At 49.8% G+C, this 15,441-nt stretch overlaps 6 protein-coding genes across 6 annotated transcripts; 2 read left to right on the top strand and 4 right to left on the bottom strand.

Moving 5' to 3' along the window:
* Positions 1–137: 137 nt before the first annotated feature.
* Positions 138–1,563, top strand: B0J16DRAFT_329641 (uncharacterized protein). Its single transcript, XM_046126345.1, has one exon. The coding sequence runs from the start codon at positions 265–267 to the stop codon at positions 1,483–1,485; it is 1,221 nt and encodes a 406-aa protein (XP_045989662.1). The 5' UTR covers positions 138–264; the 3' UTR covers positions 1,486–1,563.
* On the bottom strand, positions 1,564–4,932 carry B0J16DRAFT_329639 (uncharacterized protein). The gene is made up of 2 exons (XM_046126344.1): positions 3,817–4,932; positions 1,564–3,772 (listed from the first exon to the last, which is right to left on the bottom strand). Exons 1-2 carry the CDS (start codon positions 4,724–4,726, stop codon positions 1,677–1,679), a joined length of 3,006 nt encoding a protein of 1,001 aa, XP_045989661.1. The 5' UTR covers positions 4,727–4,932; the 3' UTR covers positions 1,564–1,676.
* Positions 4,933–7,748: 2,816 nt separating this feature from the next.
* Positions 7,749–8,444, bottom strand: B0J16DRAFT_378461 (uncharacterized protein; the record flags this gene model as incomplete). Its single annotated transcript, XM_046130923.1, has 4 exons — positions 7,749–8,049; positions 8,103–8,207; positions 8,337–8,352; positions 8,408–8,444. 4 exons carry the CDS (start codon positions 8,442–8,444, stop codon positions 7,749–7,751), a joined length of 459 nt encoding a protein of 152 aa, XP_045989660.1.
* Positions 8,445–9,559: 1,115 nt separating this feature from the next.
* Positions 9,560–11,288, top strand: B0J16DRAFT_367159 (uncharacterized protein; the record flags this gene model as incomplete). Its single annotated transcript, XM_046130118.1, has 3 exons — positions 9,560–10,047; positions 10,093–10,837; positions 10,892–11,288. Exons 1-3 carry the CDS (start codon positions 9,810–9,812, stop codon positions 11,286–11,288), a joined length of 1,380 nt encoding a protein of 459 aa, XP_045989659.1. The 5' UTR covers positions 9,560–9,809.
* On the bottom strand, positions 11,282–12,954 carry B0J16DRAFT_329628 (Thiolase, N-terminal domain-containing protein). Its single transcript, XM_046126343.1, has 3 exons — positions 12,726–12,954; positions 12,576–12,667; positions 11,282–12,513 (listed from the first exon to the last, which is right to left on the bottom strand). Exons 1-3 carry the CDS (start codon positions 12,730–12,732, stop codon positions 11,356–11,358), a joined length of 1,257 nt encoding a protein of 418 aa, XP_045989658.1. The 5' UTR covers positions 12,733–12,954; the 3' UTR covers positions 11,282–11,355.
* Positions 12,955–13,245: 291 nt separating this feature from the next.
* B0J16DRAFT_32647 (uncharacterized protein) lies at positions 13,246–14,827 on the bottom strand. The gene is made up of 2 exons (XM_046126009.1): positions 13,945–14,827; positions 13,246–13,866 (listed from the first exon to the last, which is right to left on the bottom strand). The coding sequence occupies exons 1-2, from the start codon at positions 14,726–14,728 to the stop codon at positions 13,466–13,468; spliced, it is 1,185 nt and encodes a 394-aa protein (XP_045989657.1). The 5' UTR covers positions 14,729–14,827; the 3' UTR covers positions 13,246–13,465.
* Positions 14,828–15,441: the final 614 nt, after the last annotated feature.

The following is a 15,441-nucleotide window of genomic DNA, read 5'->3' as shown; positions in this document are numbered from 1 at the left end:
ACGCGTCGCGATCGCGACCCTTGCAATTGTTTGTTACCAAATCACGTGCTTTAGTGAAACAGCTAGCTCTCCCAGGGGGAGGTGCAGCTGCTACCCCACAATCGAAGCTTCGACAGGCATGTGCGTCAGTGGACCGAGCTTCTCAGCGTCACCATTTTTGGTCCCGCCAATTCCGTCACTCGACGATCTTCCACTACCATTGAATCTTCAATTCGCAACGTTCGCCCAAAGTTTAGCTCTCTATAGCTTGAACTCATACTTAAAATGGCGATGAATCCTCAACCCAATGGCTCTGGGCCAGCTCAATCCCGCGAAAACTACAGACACTCTATGGAAGAATGGCGCCAAGCTGCCCTCGCTCAGCGCAATCAATATGAACCCCGCGTAAAAGAGCAGGTTACTCGATCGTTCCACGAATACTCTCCTCCATTTTACGCCTCGATCATCGGATATCGTCGCGAATGGAACCTCCTTGTTGCGACTTCTCGTGTCTCCGGCTTTGCTGCTACGCTCGGTAGAGATCTCGAGGACGAAGAAGCCAAGGCCATCGCCGAATACACCCTCAGCAACATCCATACCAATGCCAGTTTGAAGTGGCTGAGCCTCGCAATCGCCGGATATATGACCTACCGTGGTCGCCACACCTGGCAATTCCCCTTTTATAAACCAAAGCTCGGTGGCCGATTCAATCCTAATGAGGCCACCAGCATATTCACCAACAAGAAGATCAGGGGCTCCTACCCTCGTGCGACATGGCATACACTTCGATTTACTGCATATGCCGGTGTCACTATGTTCATGGTTGAGCCAGCTTTCCGAGCTGTCAATTTTATCAGAACCGAAGCTGCCATGACCAATGATCCGAGGTTAAAGCAATTCACCAAAGATGCAAGTCAACGTGTTGAGCAAGTCATGTCAAATCCTACTATTTCAAAGACCGCTTTCACGGGCAAGGATGCACACAGGGGAGGAGAGGACAACCCATGGGCCAACAACGATACCAATAACGCCAGCTCCGAGAGCGGCTATCAGTCATATCAGTCCACCCCCACCCAATACTGGGACAAATCCCAATCCTCTACCGCTACGCAGCAAAGTCAGCAGCCGCCCAAGGATGATTGGAGTGTCCTAGACGATGACGACGATGCTTCCCCCATCGCAGTCTCTGCTCGCAAACAGCCAGTCGCTGCTCCTTCAGGCTCTGCGTGGGATCGCATTCGACAACAATCACAGGGTGCTCCACAACCACAGCAATCTGACTATCAGTCTCGAGCTTGGGCTGCTCGTTCTCAGACTGAGTCACAGCCGCAATCACAGTCTGGTTGGGGCAGCCAGGCTGCCGGTAGCTCAAGTGAGAGTTTCTCCTTCAGTAAATCGGACGAGGAAAGGGCTATTGCCAAGGAACAGGCACAAAACGAGTTTGACCGACTTGTTGAAAGTGAAAGGAATAGCACAGATCAGGAGAACTCATGGGGTCGCAAGTAAGGCAAGTGGTTTGTCTGCATGGCACTGTATTGGTATATGAACCCTGGGAGTTATATATTGTATAAAATGAACTAAGTACCTATTACTACCGCTTTATTTGATTCAATTCGTTTGACGCTAGACAGATTTTCAGTTGTGATTATTGCCGGCCAAGCCGTCTACGATGTTCCTATGTGCTACCAAGATCGACTTTACTGCTTAACTTCATCAGACACCCCAACAGGCTCAATAGTATCACCTCCATCCTTCTTATCCACGGTCGTTTCCAAGATACTCTCGCCAGCAGTGTTGGTAACAAGGCTCTTTTCGACCGAAACGGGCTCTTGCTCCTGCTTGGGTTCCTGTGCTGGCGCCTCGGGGACAGGTGCTTCCTGAGCGGGCTCCAGGGAAGGTTCAACAGCGGGTTGCTGCGCAGGAAGTGTGGGCTCGGCCTCTTGGGGAAGTTTTCCAGCAGCAGGTTCAGGATCCCTGTGCACTGGAACAGATTCCGATTCAGGCTCGCCACGTAGTTCTGGCTTAGGCTCCAGATTAGACTCTGACTTGGGCAACACTTCTTGAGGTGCTGTAGGTGCATCGACTGTGTCTTCCTTCTTCTCAGCTGGCTCGGGGTGCGAAACAGGCTCCGGCTCAGGCACTGACGTGGGCTGGGGCGTGGGCGCAGAGACAGGTTCAGATACTGACAAGGGTTCAGGTACTGACACAGGCTCGGGTGCTGACACAGGCTCATGCGCGGAAGCGGGCTCAGATGCTGACACAGGCTCCGATACAGGAGTTTGCTCGCCAGAAACAGATAAAGAGCCTTCAGGGTTGATGGACCAGAGGGTCTGAGGAACAGAGAATGTCAAAGAGGGAGCTGAAGGCTGAGGAGCGGGTGCGGATGTTGTGTTTGCAGCAACGGCAGCAGGGCTTCTTGCTGGAGCTCGGCGTTGTGGGCCACGAGCCCGGCCCTTACGGGCATCCGAAAGGGGAGCCTTCTCCTTCTCTTGGGTCAAGTCCTCCTCCACCTTAGGTTCCTCCTTCTTGGGCGGTACATGAGGACCCAGCTTCAGACGCTTGTTTAGGTCACTCATGAAGCCAGCCTGAAGTGCAGCAATCTTGCTACCAGCAGGTCTGCTGGGCACAGGAGGCTTCTGCTTTGTCTCTATCGAGTCTCCAGATGAAGACTTGGTAGGTCGAGGAGGGAGACTGGGTTTCGGCTTCTCGGATACAGGAGGCCTCGACTTTCCATCGTCGCTTGCGTTTTGCTTAGGCTTGGGTCGCTCAGGGATTGAAGGACGATCTTCAGATGCTTTCTTGACCGGTCGTTCTGGGATGGCAGGCTTGCTCTGCTCCTTGGGCTCCTCCTTAGGCTCCTCCTTTGCCTCAGCCTGAGGCTGGGGAGAGTCGACAGTAGTCTCATAGAGCTGACTTTCGGGGGCATCTTCCCAGATATCTCGGCTGGGGAATCGCTGGCCGGCGGAAGGCCTCTTACCTTGGTTCAGGAAAGAATCTGAGTCCTTTGATTCGTACCAGATAGGCTTCTCATGGTTCTTGGGAGGCTGGATATCTACAGGGCCACTCACTTCCCGCTCTGCAAGCTCTTCTTGTCTCTGAGCAAAGAGGTGAGCAGGGGTCTTGGGACGGTCCATAGCAGACGATCGTCGTCGCTCTTCGGCTTGCTCTGCCTGCTCTCCTGGGTCTGGTGTCGAAACCTCGACGGTGTAGTGCACACTTTCTGGGGCATCTTCCCAAATGTCCTTACTGGGGAAATGATGTCTGGCCTTGTTGCCGGGTGTTGCTTTCTGGGCATCCTTTTTGCCATCTTCAGGGAAGAGAGGCTCATACTCTTCAACGTCATCCAGAGATCTGGGAGCAAACTCCTGAGAGTCGTTGTTCTTGTAGATACTAGTGGGTCTGCTCTTGGGTCGGTTGGTCCTGCTCTGAGGGCGGCTCGTAGGCTCCTCCAAATCGCCGCTGTCTCGGCGGTGATGGTGGACAGCAGGTAGCTGGGTGTAAGGGTGGTCGTCGTTCTTGACTTCGTCCTCAGCCAGAATGGGTGCAGTGTACTCATGTTCCTCGTCATCCACAGCAGCATCGCCGTCACCATATGACCGATACTCTGGGTGCTTGGGATCATCAACATGCACTGTGTGTTCACCCTCAGGGCTTGTAATCTCCGACTTAAATGAAATTGGCTGGACCTTGCCTTCGCTTGTCGAGGCAGGGCGGGGCGAGAGTCGGGAAGTGTACTCTTCGGTGGCTTGGAAACCAACCTCATCGGTAGGTGTAGATTGGTAACCCGAGGTACCTGTATTATTAGCTATTGTTTTTCCAAGCAGTCATGATACTTACCCAAACCGGAGCCACGAGATCGGGTATCTCTGACCAGTTTGTTCAGGTCATCCTTGCTCATGGCAAAGTCATTCTGACGGTCATGTAGAGGAGTCTGATGCTCCCGCTTAAGGGCCTCAGGGTGCTTCTCGTAGTATTCCTTTTCAAGCTTGTCTTGAGGGGCTACGCCGTGGCCATGGAGACCGTAGCTGCCAGGGGGTCCACCACGAGAGCTGTGCTTGCGGTGGTGGTGCTTCTTGAATTCCTCGGAGCCAGGACCAGGCGAGGGAGCCTGAACATCGCCCAAATGAGGGTTCATGGGCACACGCTGACCGATTTCAGGGATGCCATGATCATCTTCAACTTCTTGGCGGCCATCGCTAACCGAGACGTTGGTACTTGATTGCTTTGTGGCTTGGGTAGATCCAGGCCGGCCAATGCCGAATTGTGCTGCCTTATCGGAGTCGGTGCGGGTAACAGCTTGAACACGTTGTTTGGCGCTATGAGCTGGCAGAGAAGGCTTGGGAGCATGGAGCTTAAGATCCTCGGCGATAGTACGTGTCTGTTCGGGAGAGGTATCTTGTTCTTCCTCTGGGGCCTGAACCTCTTCGGGCTTGATCTCATGGGTCACGGCGCTGTACTCAGCACCCTCCTGGCCAATCGAAGGCATGGAGACGCTATTAGGGCGGTTGATTGGCTCTTGTTGAGCATCACCGGGGTTGAATCGGGCAGAAATAGGGCTCTTCTGGGGAATGCCCTCGTTGAAGGGAGAAGGAGCAAACCGAGTTGGGTTGGGAGATATCGAGCGGTCGGATCGTTTCGTAGGGCGAGGCGGGATCTTGGGGCCGCTGGCAGCGGAGTCGTTGCTGTCCTGGCCTTTGGCCGGGCGAGGCGGGATAACGGGAGGTTGTTGCATGGCGGCGGCGGTCATTGCTTGTGTTTAGATGCTCGAGGGGAGCAAGAAAGAGAAAAGCAGAAACAAAATAAGAGAGATGGTCGAGTTGCGTGCGTGTAAGACGATGGATGGCTACGAGATGGGACCTAGAACAACCAACAATGGGTCAGGACTAAGCGATTAGTATGAAGATCAAAGAACAAGTGCGGAACCAAAGCAAAGCAATTGGAGAGCATAGCATGGGTTTGTTGGCGCTTTTAGCGACAGGGGAAAAGACTGGTATTTAAAGACTTTTGGTGGTCTCCAAACAGACCAGCTTCCGTCACATCAGATCCCATCCCATCCATGTGCCTGTGCCTGTCTGTGCCTGGCCTGGCCTGGCCTGAGCCGGTTACAAGTTCCAGTACAATACAGTACAGTACAGTAGTGGCCCCCTGTCGTGTGCTTTTGCAGTGCTTATCGGATCCACGGTTTACACAAGTTGGGTGTAGCGCTTGTGAATGGATCGGATCCGTTCCCATTGCTATCAGAGTTGGTTGGGAGGTATTGGATTGAGAAATGCCCGCCATGGCGCTCCCTGTTGGCTGCTGCGCCCACCAGAGTTGCGCCCGTCGCACACCGATACGATTTGATCTTTTGATCAGGGACAGAAACTTACCAATGGGAGAGCCGTGATTGGTATGGATATAGTTTCGAGATTAGTTAGAGAAGTAGCTAAGTCAAGTACGTGACGAATTCGGTAGGAGTTTAGGAACAGATAAGGGACGATATATAAGAGCTACTGTACGACAACGGGGGACTCGGTGACTTAATAGTTGATTTATATGCTTGAATCTGAAAAAGAATTGAGCATGCAGGTGACATATGTCGTTGAAAGGGACCCAGTGCCACCAGAGCTGGTGACTTTCGTCCGTCGTCACTCGTTGTGAAAACAGGGATTGACGATGGCGCCAAGTGAGACTGTGCGAGACGTATCTGATCAGTACTGTGACTAGGTGTTGGGTTGTTTCTGACGAGTTGAAGAGATCGTGGGATGTTTTACCAATGCTTCCAGATGATGATCTTGCTGCAAAGCTCATCAAGCAAGTTTCAGCTATTTATTGTCGATACTCATCACACTCAAAAACGAATTGAGTACTTTTCATTATCTCACCCCATTGTCAATCTCTGTATTGAAGCTTACCTCAGAGCTCTCAAAGAAAGTATTTTCGTCACTTGCATGAGACTTGGCTACAGTGCACCCCGCATCCAATGATGCCACAGTCCCTGAACGGAAACAGTCTTTGTTCAGTTCAGTTCCTTGAGTCTATGATTATCTCATCCCTAAACCAATCTAAACAATGGACTAAAACTTGAGACGCGCTGTGCAACATGACAGTCAATGCAGAATGTTCATAACAGGTCTTCTAATAGCTTCACACAACTGTCAATGAGCTTCCTCATAGCTATCATAGTATGTAGATATACTCAACACTTTGCTCCCGCTGACCCGCCGTAGTTCATCATGGCGGGGATCTCATGCAGCATATTCCCCACTAAGTGATCGATGAATGGAAACTACAGCCGGCTATGCTTTGCTTTGCTTTCGATAGCTATTTGCGCCGTCCATAAGAGGTCAAGAGAATGACGCTTACTCGACGGAGTTTTACTGGACATTACGGTGAGTAAACTTGACGGTCGCCTGACCAGCTGGAACGGAGCTATCAAAACATGCATTGCAAGTGAAAACGTTGTTGGTACGAGACCACGAATAGGGTACATGAGTCTTGGGAACTCCAAGTAACTACAATATCTCTCCAAAGTCTCGACTCGGCCAAGGTCGAGCCCGACGCTGATCGTCAGTGTCGATAGAATTCTAGACTTCTCCAAGAGATCTTCATAACAAACAGTTGCAATGCACACTGTTGGACTTTTAGTCTAACGGATGTAAACAAGAACCAGCTCTTGATGATCGCCAACGTTTCCCACGAGGAACATTGATCCCTGGACATCTCACAATCACGATCCTTAAATCGAATCACATCCCTTTCACGCCCTCCATCTCCAGTTAACGCCAACCAAACAGAGAAGTTTTCCGCAGCTATCCAAAATAGGACCGTTCTGACGCCATGTTTTCGTACCTTGTTGGTACTAAAACCTCCAGCTGTCCGAGGAGCTGGAGTCAACCCGGTCCGGTTACCCTAGATCTTCACCAATTAATTGCCGGGAAAAAGCAATGTTTCCTCACCAATGAAAGAACATATGTTATACAGGTCAGCATTTTCTACTGCCCATGAGTATCTTGAACAGGCGTCATTCGATGCCATGAGACGGCTCCTCCAGGTCAGTGGCATTCCATGGAGCTTCCATCTGTTTTGAGAAGGTCTCGAACTGATCGTTACCCACTCCTGTTAACCGTCAACCACTTTCAACCTAGCGGCAGAACGGCAAGCCCGTAAACCCTTGATTCAACATCACGAGGGAGGTAGAGCTTTCATCAAAGATACCAGCATTGGATGTTGTTCTATTTTTGGGAGACAGACTCAATCGAGCAGGTTGTAGATCACACTATGTACTGGATATGATACACAATCGCACTTCAGCGTCGACACCAAGTCTTCAGCAACTGATAAGAGGCTGAGAGCTTTGAAGCTCGAAGCAATCGGACTATATCGTCGGCGAGTGGACAACATACCTACAAATGATAAGAAATCTGGCACAGCAGCACGACACGACAGGGAGTACAACAGATATAATCAAATTTGAAAACGTAACTCGGATAACGCAGGCGTCAAAACTCGTTCACTAAAACAGCAACTTCAATCAAAACATGAGCCGTTCCTCATCCCAGACGCCAAATCCAGCTGGGTATACAGGCCACTGCCCTTGGCAGGATCCTCACTCGTCGAGATAAGCGGATTTTTTTTCACATCAGCATCCTCCCTCCTCGCTCCCCCACGACTATCGAAAGCTTCCTTCACCTTATCCACATGGCGAACTCCATATGATGCTTTATCGTAAAGATGGTGTTGTATTCGGACTGTCACCACGCAATTGATCGAGCAGGTGCATGGTGCACCTACACGATCATCTGCGCAACACCCTGTCCACCAAGAGTCTTGCTACCAACAAAGGCCTGTCCCTTAACACCAGCGAGGAGGTAGCATAGTGCAGTCAGCATCAGGAAGACAGCGGCGGCAATCAAACTACTTGCGCCGCTGACAATGCTGATGTACTGCAGAGCGGACATGACACCGTAGGCGGCCGCGCGCATGTAGTTGGTCGAGATCTTGCGAATGAGCTCATCGAACTTCCCCGAGGTTGGGCAGATTCGGAGGAGAAGAGGAACCTCGATAAACAAGATGATGAAGGCCGATGCACTGTATATGGTCAGTCTGGTTGGCTATGTGGAAATGTGCAGAGGAACCCTTACATGGCAAAAGCGCAGAAGATGATGCGAACAACAAAGGTGATATGGAATGTGAAGATGTTGGCGATTCCAACAGCCAGACAAATGATCATGGAAAGAATTCCAAGCCTAAACGCCGACGATGTTAGTCTCTTATTGACGGCGCATTTCGTTCGATGTGGATTAAGTCGCAAAGAGGCACTCGATAGCTAACGAGCTACGATTGAAGCTCTAAACAGCTGAAGATCGGTGGCTTACCATTGTCCATAGATGCCTATATCATGGTTAGTACCAACAATAACCAGCGCAGTGCGTTGGGAGCAACATACTGAAGTTTCGCGTTTGGAACTCCTCCTTGAGCGTCATCTTGACAGCTTACGTCGAACGTTCGTATTCGGGGTTGGAGCAACCGAGGGAAATTGTAGAAGCCGAGAGAATCAATGCGGACTCGAATTGAGGGAGATCAAGATCGTGAGTTGTAGAAGGTGGCGACAGCAATGGGAGCTCGAGTCGACAAGACGGAGAGGTTGGTCGTGTGGTTGCGATGGATTGTGGTTGTATTGGGAAAGTCTGAAATGATGCACGTAGCCTTTTCGCAAATGACGGATCGGAGAGGATGGGATGGTTGCTGAGAGGCGGTCCCCAGTTTTGATTGAGGCTGGCGCAGGGCTTGGCTCTTGTGTCAATACGGTTCAGCCCAGACAAGGCCTGGAAGGACAGGTGAGGTGAGTGGAGGGAGGTCCCAGCGTCTAGGTGGTCGTTTTGTAGGGGAAGGGTCCCTGCAAGGAGGATGGATGGTGCGCTATTGACAGTGGAGAAGTCAATGTGAGACGTTGAAAGGTTGGAGGTTCCAGTTCGGGTCTTTGATGAAACACAACAACAGGCACATTTGGTTCCGTTTCGCTATTTTGTGCCTTTCTCTTTCTTTGTGCGCTCTTTCATATGTATACTCGTTTTCCCGTTAGGCAACCTCATTTTCTATACAGTCAAGTGACGTACGTTGACTACGCGGCACTGCCAAGCCTCGCCCAGAACTGAGTGATGCGGAGTTGTTCGCTTACAAGTCCAACGTTTTTCAGAGACACTTGACTGCCTATTCTGCCAAGACTGTTCACTGTCAAGTCTATCAAGTGCTTGGCATCTCCATAATTACAATGGATATGACTGTCCAAGTATAAGTCTATCAAACATGAAGCTATTCGGACTTGCGATTTCAACACTAGGCATCAATTTATAATAGTGGCTCCACGAATCAGCACTAGAGGCATCTTGAAATAGGTACAAACAGTAGCATCCATGTCGACTACTGGTTGTGAAATATTGATTGGCACGGACATTTGGCGATATGAACAAGACAAGGCCATTGGAGTCTGGTCTGGATCTTTCAGTCCAGACTTTGATCACCTTTGATTATAGTCATTCAGCCCTGTCACTGACATGCCATCGTCTTTGACGATCGTATCCCAACAACGTGGTTAGTGGGGTGGTTCTTGCTGCAAGTGCGAACTGCCGCCAATATAAATAAGCATTGCACTTGCCTCTACACCATTACATCATCTTCAACGCACTTATCCTCTTCTTCTCATGGTAGCTTAGAAAGCAATAATCTTCGGCTTTCGGACTTATTCAACGTCCAACTCGTTGTCCCCGACAGGTGTTTAAATAGCTCTCGACTATTTGTTCCGGCCATTCCCTCGAAACATACAACCATTAAATGACATTGAAAGGACAATGACTTATACTGTCCTCTCGAATGACCAGGTCAACTCCATCTTGGAGGGCCTGAATATCGATGAGCTGGAAGAATTTCGCCATGTACTTGCCTCATCCCTTCACGAGTTCTCTACTGGGATACCAGCTTTGGAGGAGGCCTTCCAGGAACCAGAGCGCACCTCGACACTGCATCCAGAAACGATGGCTGAAACCCTTTATGTACCCTCATGTGCTCCATGCGGAATGGGCTGCAAAGGTGAGTAGCTCCAGTTATAATAAAGTAGTCAATCTGACTGAAAAGTGATTTCTTCAATTAGCCCGGAAGCTCCAGAGTACCCTAACGATGCTGAGCAGCTTAGCCCAGTAGGCGTTGTCAACCTATTCAGACCAGATGGGACACCACTCGGCATCATCAATGCAACTGCTTTGACAGCCTTTCGAACCGCTCTGGCTTCGACCTGTCTTTTGGCACGTCGTAATCACGTCAAAACGTTGACTGTATTCGGCAGTGGTCTCCAAGCTTACTGGCATATTCGACTGGCTCTCATGATGCGCGGGAGCACGATCAAGAAAATACACGTTATTAATCACAGATGGAGTGAAAAAGCAACTGGGCTACTGAAACGATTCGCTAACATCGATCCTGAGATCAAGCAACGAGAAGGCTGGTACGACACCAAGTTTGGACTTCTGATCCCCGCATTCCACGAGTATAAGCGTTTGATCAAAGAGCAGATAAGGGAAGCTGATGTGATCTATTGCTGTACTTCATCACAAGACGACCTATTCGATGGGTCCATCTTAACGTCTCATGAGGGCCGCAAGAAAGGAAGACTTATCATCGCCGTAGGAAGCCTTACACCAAGGCACCGAGAGCTGCCAGAAGATCTTTTACATCTGGCAGTCAAGAGAGATGACAAGCCACATCGACATTTCCACAAGCATGCTGTTGAAGGGGGAGTGATCGTCGTCGATAATATCCGAGGCGTACTCAAGGATGCAGGCGAAATTATAGCGGCCAATATTGGTCCCCACCAAATGGTTGAGTAAGTACTTCGTTCTTTCCATGAACATGCAGAGTAACTAATATTCCACAACAGATTGGGAGAGCTGGTGATGCTTCACCGTCTAGCTATAGAAGAATCTGATGATTTTGGTAGCAGTGAAGCGTCTTTAACTTCAGACATGGACAAGATGGATATCCATGGCAGGAGCTCTATGTCATCCGTGTACAGCAGCGAAACACCAACCAGCCCTACCGGCTCAGTTGACTCTGGAAGGCGGAGATCTGGCTCTATATTCCACTCAAGAAAGAGCTCTAGTAGCTCTTTGGATAAAGAAAAGAGGAAGTCAGAAGACCATCTCTGTCGATGGTTACGAGACGGTACTGTGGTGTATAAAAGTGTCGGGCTCGGACTGATGGATCTGGTGGTCGGGACACATTTAATCGAGGTTGCACAAGAGAAGGATGTAGGAACTAGGATAGAAGGCTTTTGAATAAGATATCATAGATTGCGGATAAATACAAATGTGCTTCATACATGCTATTTATACTTGTACATTCTTACTCGGCCACCCAGATGGCAGCCATACCCATACCGGTTCCTACACACATAGATGTTGCGCCGACCTTTTGGCCAGTTCGCTTCAACTCATATAGCAAGGTAGAAACTTGTCGGGCACCAGTGCAACCCAGAGGGTGACCAAAGGCGATAGCACCTCCCTTGGGGTTGATCTTCTCTTGAGGAATACCGAGCTCGTTGGCGCACCACAAGCACTGGCTGGCAAAAGCCTCGTTAATCTCCCAGATATCGACATCGTCCTTGGAGATACCGGCCAGGTCAAGAGCCTTGGGGATAGCCTTCCAGGGACCTTGGCCCATGAGAAGAGGCTTGACACCGACAATTGAGGCGCAAACGTACTTGCCCAGGATCTTCTGTCCGAGTTTCTCAGCGGTAGATCGCTTCATGAGAAGAACAGCAGCGGCGCCGTCAGAGATTTGACTGGCGTTACCAGCGTGGATGGATCCGTCCTTGGAGAAGGCAGGGCGGATCTTGCCGAGGGACTCGACGGTGATGCCCTCTCGGACACCATCGTCCTTGGAGACGGTGATCTCCTTGGTGTTACCCTCCTTGTCCTCGAACTTGACAGTGAGAGGAGCAATCTCCTCGTCGAAAAGACCCTCCTTTTGGGCCTTGAGAGCCTTCTGGTATGATGCGGCGGCAAAAGTATCTTGGGCCTGTCGAGAGATGTTGAGGTCCTTGGCCATCTGCTCGGACAGAACACCCATGGGAACCTTGCAGTTCGCAGCCTCGGGGACCTTCTCGAAGTCTTCTGAGAACTCGGAGACAGCGTTGGGGCCGTAGTTGATAGACATGCTCTCGACACCAGCACCGATACCAATATCGATCATGCCGGTCTTGATCTGATTAGCCACATCGACGGTAGCTTGAAGACCGGAGGAGCACTGTCGGTTGAGAGTTCGGACAGCGATGGATTCAGGGAAACCGGCGACCAAGCTGGCAGCTCGCATCTCAGTAGCACCACCACCGGGGGCAAGCACGGTTCCGACACACAGATCCTCGACGAGCGCAGGGTTGATTTTTGAACGGTCGAGGACAGCCTTGAGGACTCCGGCCATGAGGTCAGCAGCGTGGGTGTCCTTGAAACCACCACGGCCTCCCTTGGTGAATGCGCTTCGGCATGCGGCAGTGACGACGATCTATTGGCAGTTAGCGACTGGTTCTGGCGCATAAGATAGTTATCTCTAGGTAGCCCACGTACATCATCAGGGTTCTTCTGGAGGATCTTCTCACGACCGCCAGCGGTCGGGTTGCCAGAGATCTGGCCTCCAATCTGGATAATGCGGTCGGTGACTGAAGACGATGTTAGTTTGCAACTGTGATAAGCGCAGAACGCGACGACTAGACATACCGCCCATTTTTGCTATGATGTAACTGAGGGTAATGTAGTAAAGAAGTTGAGGGCTGGGTATAATGCGCAAGACAAAGACAGAGATGGGATGAGATGAAATGGTCAGCAGGAGATTATTATACAGAGAAACTTTCGGTAGACCTCGGATATTTGTGTAAGAAAAGAGTTGGGAAGCTCTCTCTGTCACAGGAGAGGCATTCAAGACCGAAGACCGACGCCTGGGGACGGGATTCCACAGCAGAAAAACCGGGGAACCGAGGCATCTCTTTGCCCCATGCTTGGCGGTGGTTTAGCGTCTCTTTCTCTTTTTTAGCGCCGGATCACATGCCAGTTGCTATCGAGGTTCCTTGTTCCCCAGCTTTTCGAGGTACAACGCGGGGGAGAATCTCCAATTGCTTATTAGAGGTCTGGTCTTTACTTTTTGCTGCGTCACGAGGTGGCTAAGATACTCCAAAAAATGACGATTTGACGGGGAATGTGAGACTGTAAGCACGTGGACCCCCTACTGTCACAAGCAAATATTTGATGTTTGTCTTAGACCTGATTCATGCCACCACTCAACTGACTGACTGACTATACTACTTTATTCCCAGAATGGTATTTTCCAGAATGGGTATCTTGTGAAAAAGAAAAATAAGAATTTGGAAACAAATAAACCCCAACTAACCCCAAAGAAAAGAAACAAAGACCATCTATAAGAAGAAAGAAAAAACAAGGTACACTGTCATCAGTCTGACTCATCATTTCATACAGGTATCGTAAGAAGAGGAAATACCACATTCAGAAATAGCTGGGCTCCAGACGTTTCCATTGTCATCTTGATATGACTGAGAATTTAGCGACATGGTCTCCCATGGTGAACTAGAGTCTTCACCAGATCCTGAGTCGCCAAGAGACATAGGGACTGATAGTGAATTGTCGAACATCGTGTGACTCGTGTCTATCCTGATCAATGGTATCGCGGGCACTGTTACTGCGCGGTTGCGCCCAGCTGGGAATGGCTGTTGTGTTGGTAGTGTAAGTCCATATCCAAAGATTGGATCCTGAGGTTGTTGCGGCTGCGGCATGTGAGAAGAACTGATATCGGTCCACGATGGATATTGGCTGGGAGGTGCAGATCTAGAAAGCGGCGAGACTGCTTCTGTATGGGGTTAGCAATCTTTGTACCTGAGCTAATTGGGACTACATGCATGAATACATGCTCATGTTAGGCACTTACCAATTTCATCAACTAGACGGAGAGTCTTGAGGGCATCAACGCCCAGCTCAATACTAAATCGCCGGTCTGGGAGCTTGCCCAGTCGGATTCGCAGTTGCTGCTGAATATCTCCGATTGTTTCCACATTAATTGCGTCCAACACGCACCAGTGTCTTGCATCCTTCCATCGCGGCTTAGGAACAGGATGTATCTTGATGTTCCAGCTGCGAGCAAATTCGTTATCAACGACACTCAGTGCACGGTTGAGATAGCATTTCGCAATGCATGGTACCTCTGTTGTCGGAGTCTTGAGAGTGATACGGATCATTTGGCCGTCCTTGACTTTAGACGACTGAGCTCTGGTTTGGAGGGGCTGTGCTGTGAATTGCCAATTTAAGTTATCCCCGGAAGGCGGCTGTGCAACAGGAGACTGGCCCTGACTCGGCGGCTCATCATCTGGGAAGACTGGCTCTCCGAGTGAAAATTGAGGAAATGGTGAAGGTTGCTGCTGAGAATCCAAGGGTGAAAATACTGGTGAAGTTTGGGTTTGGGTTCGCATCGACTGGTCTGAGAACGAAGTATCCAGCCGAGGCCTACTTCTGCTACGCCGACGAGATAACTCGGTAGCATGAGAAGTAGTAGATCCGCTACTTCGACGTCTTGATCGAGGCTTGCAAATAGGACTGAGATTTGTGGGTGAACGCGAGCGGGTTGCTTGTCTGATAGTATCCTCAAGTGTACTTAGTTTTGAGTGACTAGGCTGAGAAGCAAGAGCCGGGTTGCGTTGACGATTCGATTGTGGCATAACTTGCAGTATTTTTGAAATGGATAATAGGCAAAGAATTCAAGTGCCTGGTTACAATGTTGAACGTTGTCAAGAGAATAGAAGTGGAAGTTGGAAGAACTACCAAAACTGAAGCGTGAACTTGAAACGGTGTGATACTGTAGGTAATTTAGATGAGCCGCGACCCGGACTAGAGAAGTATATCAATAGTCCGTATATATGTGCATTAAGTTAGTAGGAAAAACAAAAAAACAGCCAGGGGTCTTTAAACATCGCATCGTGACAGTCATGACAGCCAATATGCAAGTATCAACGTCCAGTCATTGGGTGACATGCTTCTCGAACTCGAGGCATATCGGTCTGGATGTCAGCCCAAGTCAAAATGCCCGCAGAATATGTAAAAAACAAGGCTCTCGAGTGGTTCCTGGTGCAGGTAGAAATGCACAGCCTCTGTCTACCGAGAGGAAGGCGGCTGTGCTGCGTTACGGTGAAATCAAGAGCCGCCTGTCATGACTTATGCAATCTGGACTCACCACGCATGATTGAAACTGCGCTTTATCACATTTAATGTGAGGCACTGTTTTGAATCACAGTTACATTTAATATCATTGAAATTGACATCTTTATTGAAATATTTCAGTCAAGATAGTTTCAACCTCATTTTATAAGGCGACTGCATATCGGGTTGACTAACGAGTTAGACTGATTGCTGCGCCTCTCAATAGCATATCGCT

The sequence above is a fragment of the Fusarium flagelliforme genome (assembly GCF_020744385.1).
Source record: "Fusarium flagelliforme strain FIESC 12 MPI-CAGE-AA-0113 chromosome Unknown B0J16scaffold_1, whole genome shotgun sequence".
NCBI lineage: Eukaryota > Fungi > Ascomycota > Sordariomycetes > Hypocreales > Nectriaceae > Fusarium > Fusarium flagelliforme.
The sequence above is the reverse complement of the archived record's forward strand: the minus strand, read 5'-3'. Positions and strand labels throughout refer to the sequence as shown.

What these genes read in the sequence shown, in the direction of transcription:
- B0J16DRAFT_329641 (XM_046126345.1), top strand. Translation starts at nt 265, where the DNA reads ATGGCGATGAATCCTCAACCCAATGGCTCTGGGCCAGCTCAATCCCGC.
- B0J16DRAFT_329628 (XM_046126343.1), bottom strand. An exon ending in TCCAGAAGAACCCTGATGAT is followed by an intron (nt 12,514 to 12,575) that starts GTACGTGGGCTA and finishes AACTGCCAATAG; the next exon opens with ATCGTCGTCACTGCCGCATG.
- B0J16DRAFT_32647 (XM_046126009.1), bottom strand. Translation starts at nt 14,728, where the DNA reads ATGCCACAATCGAATCGTCAACGCAACCCGGCTCTTGCTTCTCAGCCT. An exon ending in CCGTCTAGTTGATGAAATTG is followed by an intron (nt 13,867 to 13,944) that starts GTAAGTGCCTAA and finishes AACCCCATACAG; the next exon opens with AAGCAGTCTCGCCGCTTTCT.
- B0J16DRAFT_329639 (XM_046126344.1), bottom strand. Translation starts at nt 4,726, where the DNA reads ATGACCGCCGCCGCCATGCAACAACCTCCCGTTATCCCGCCTCGCCCG. An exon ending in ATCTCGTGGCTCCGGTTTGG is followed by an intron (nt 3,773 to 3,816) that starts GTAAGTATCATG and finishes CTAATAATACAG; the next exon opens with GTACCTCGGGTTACCAATCT.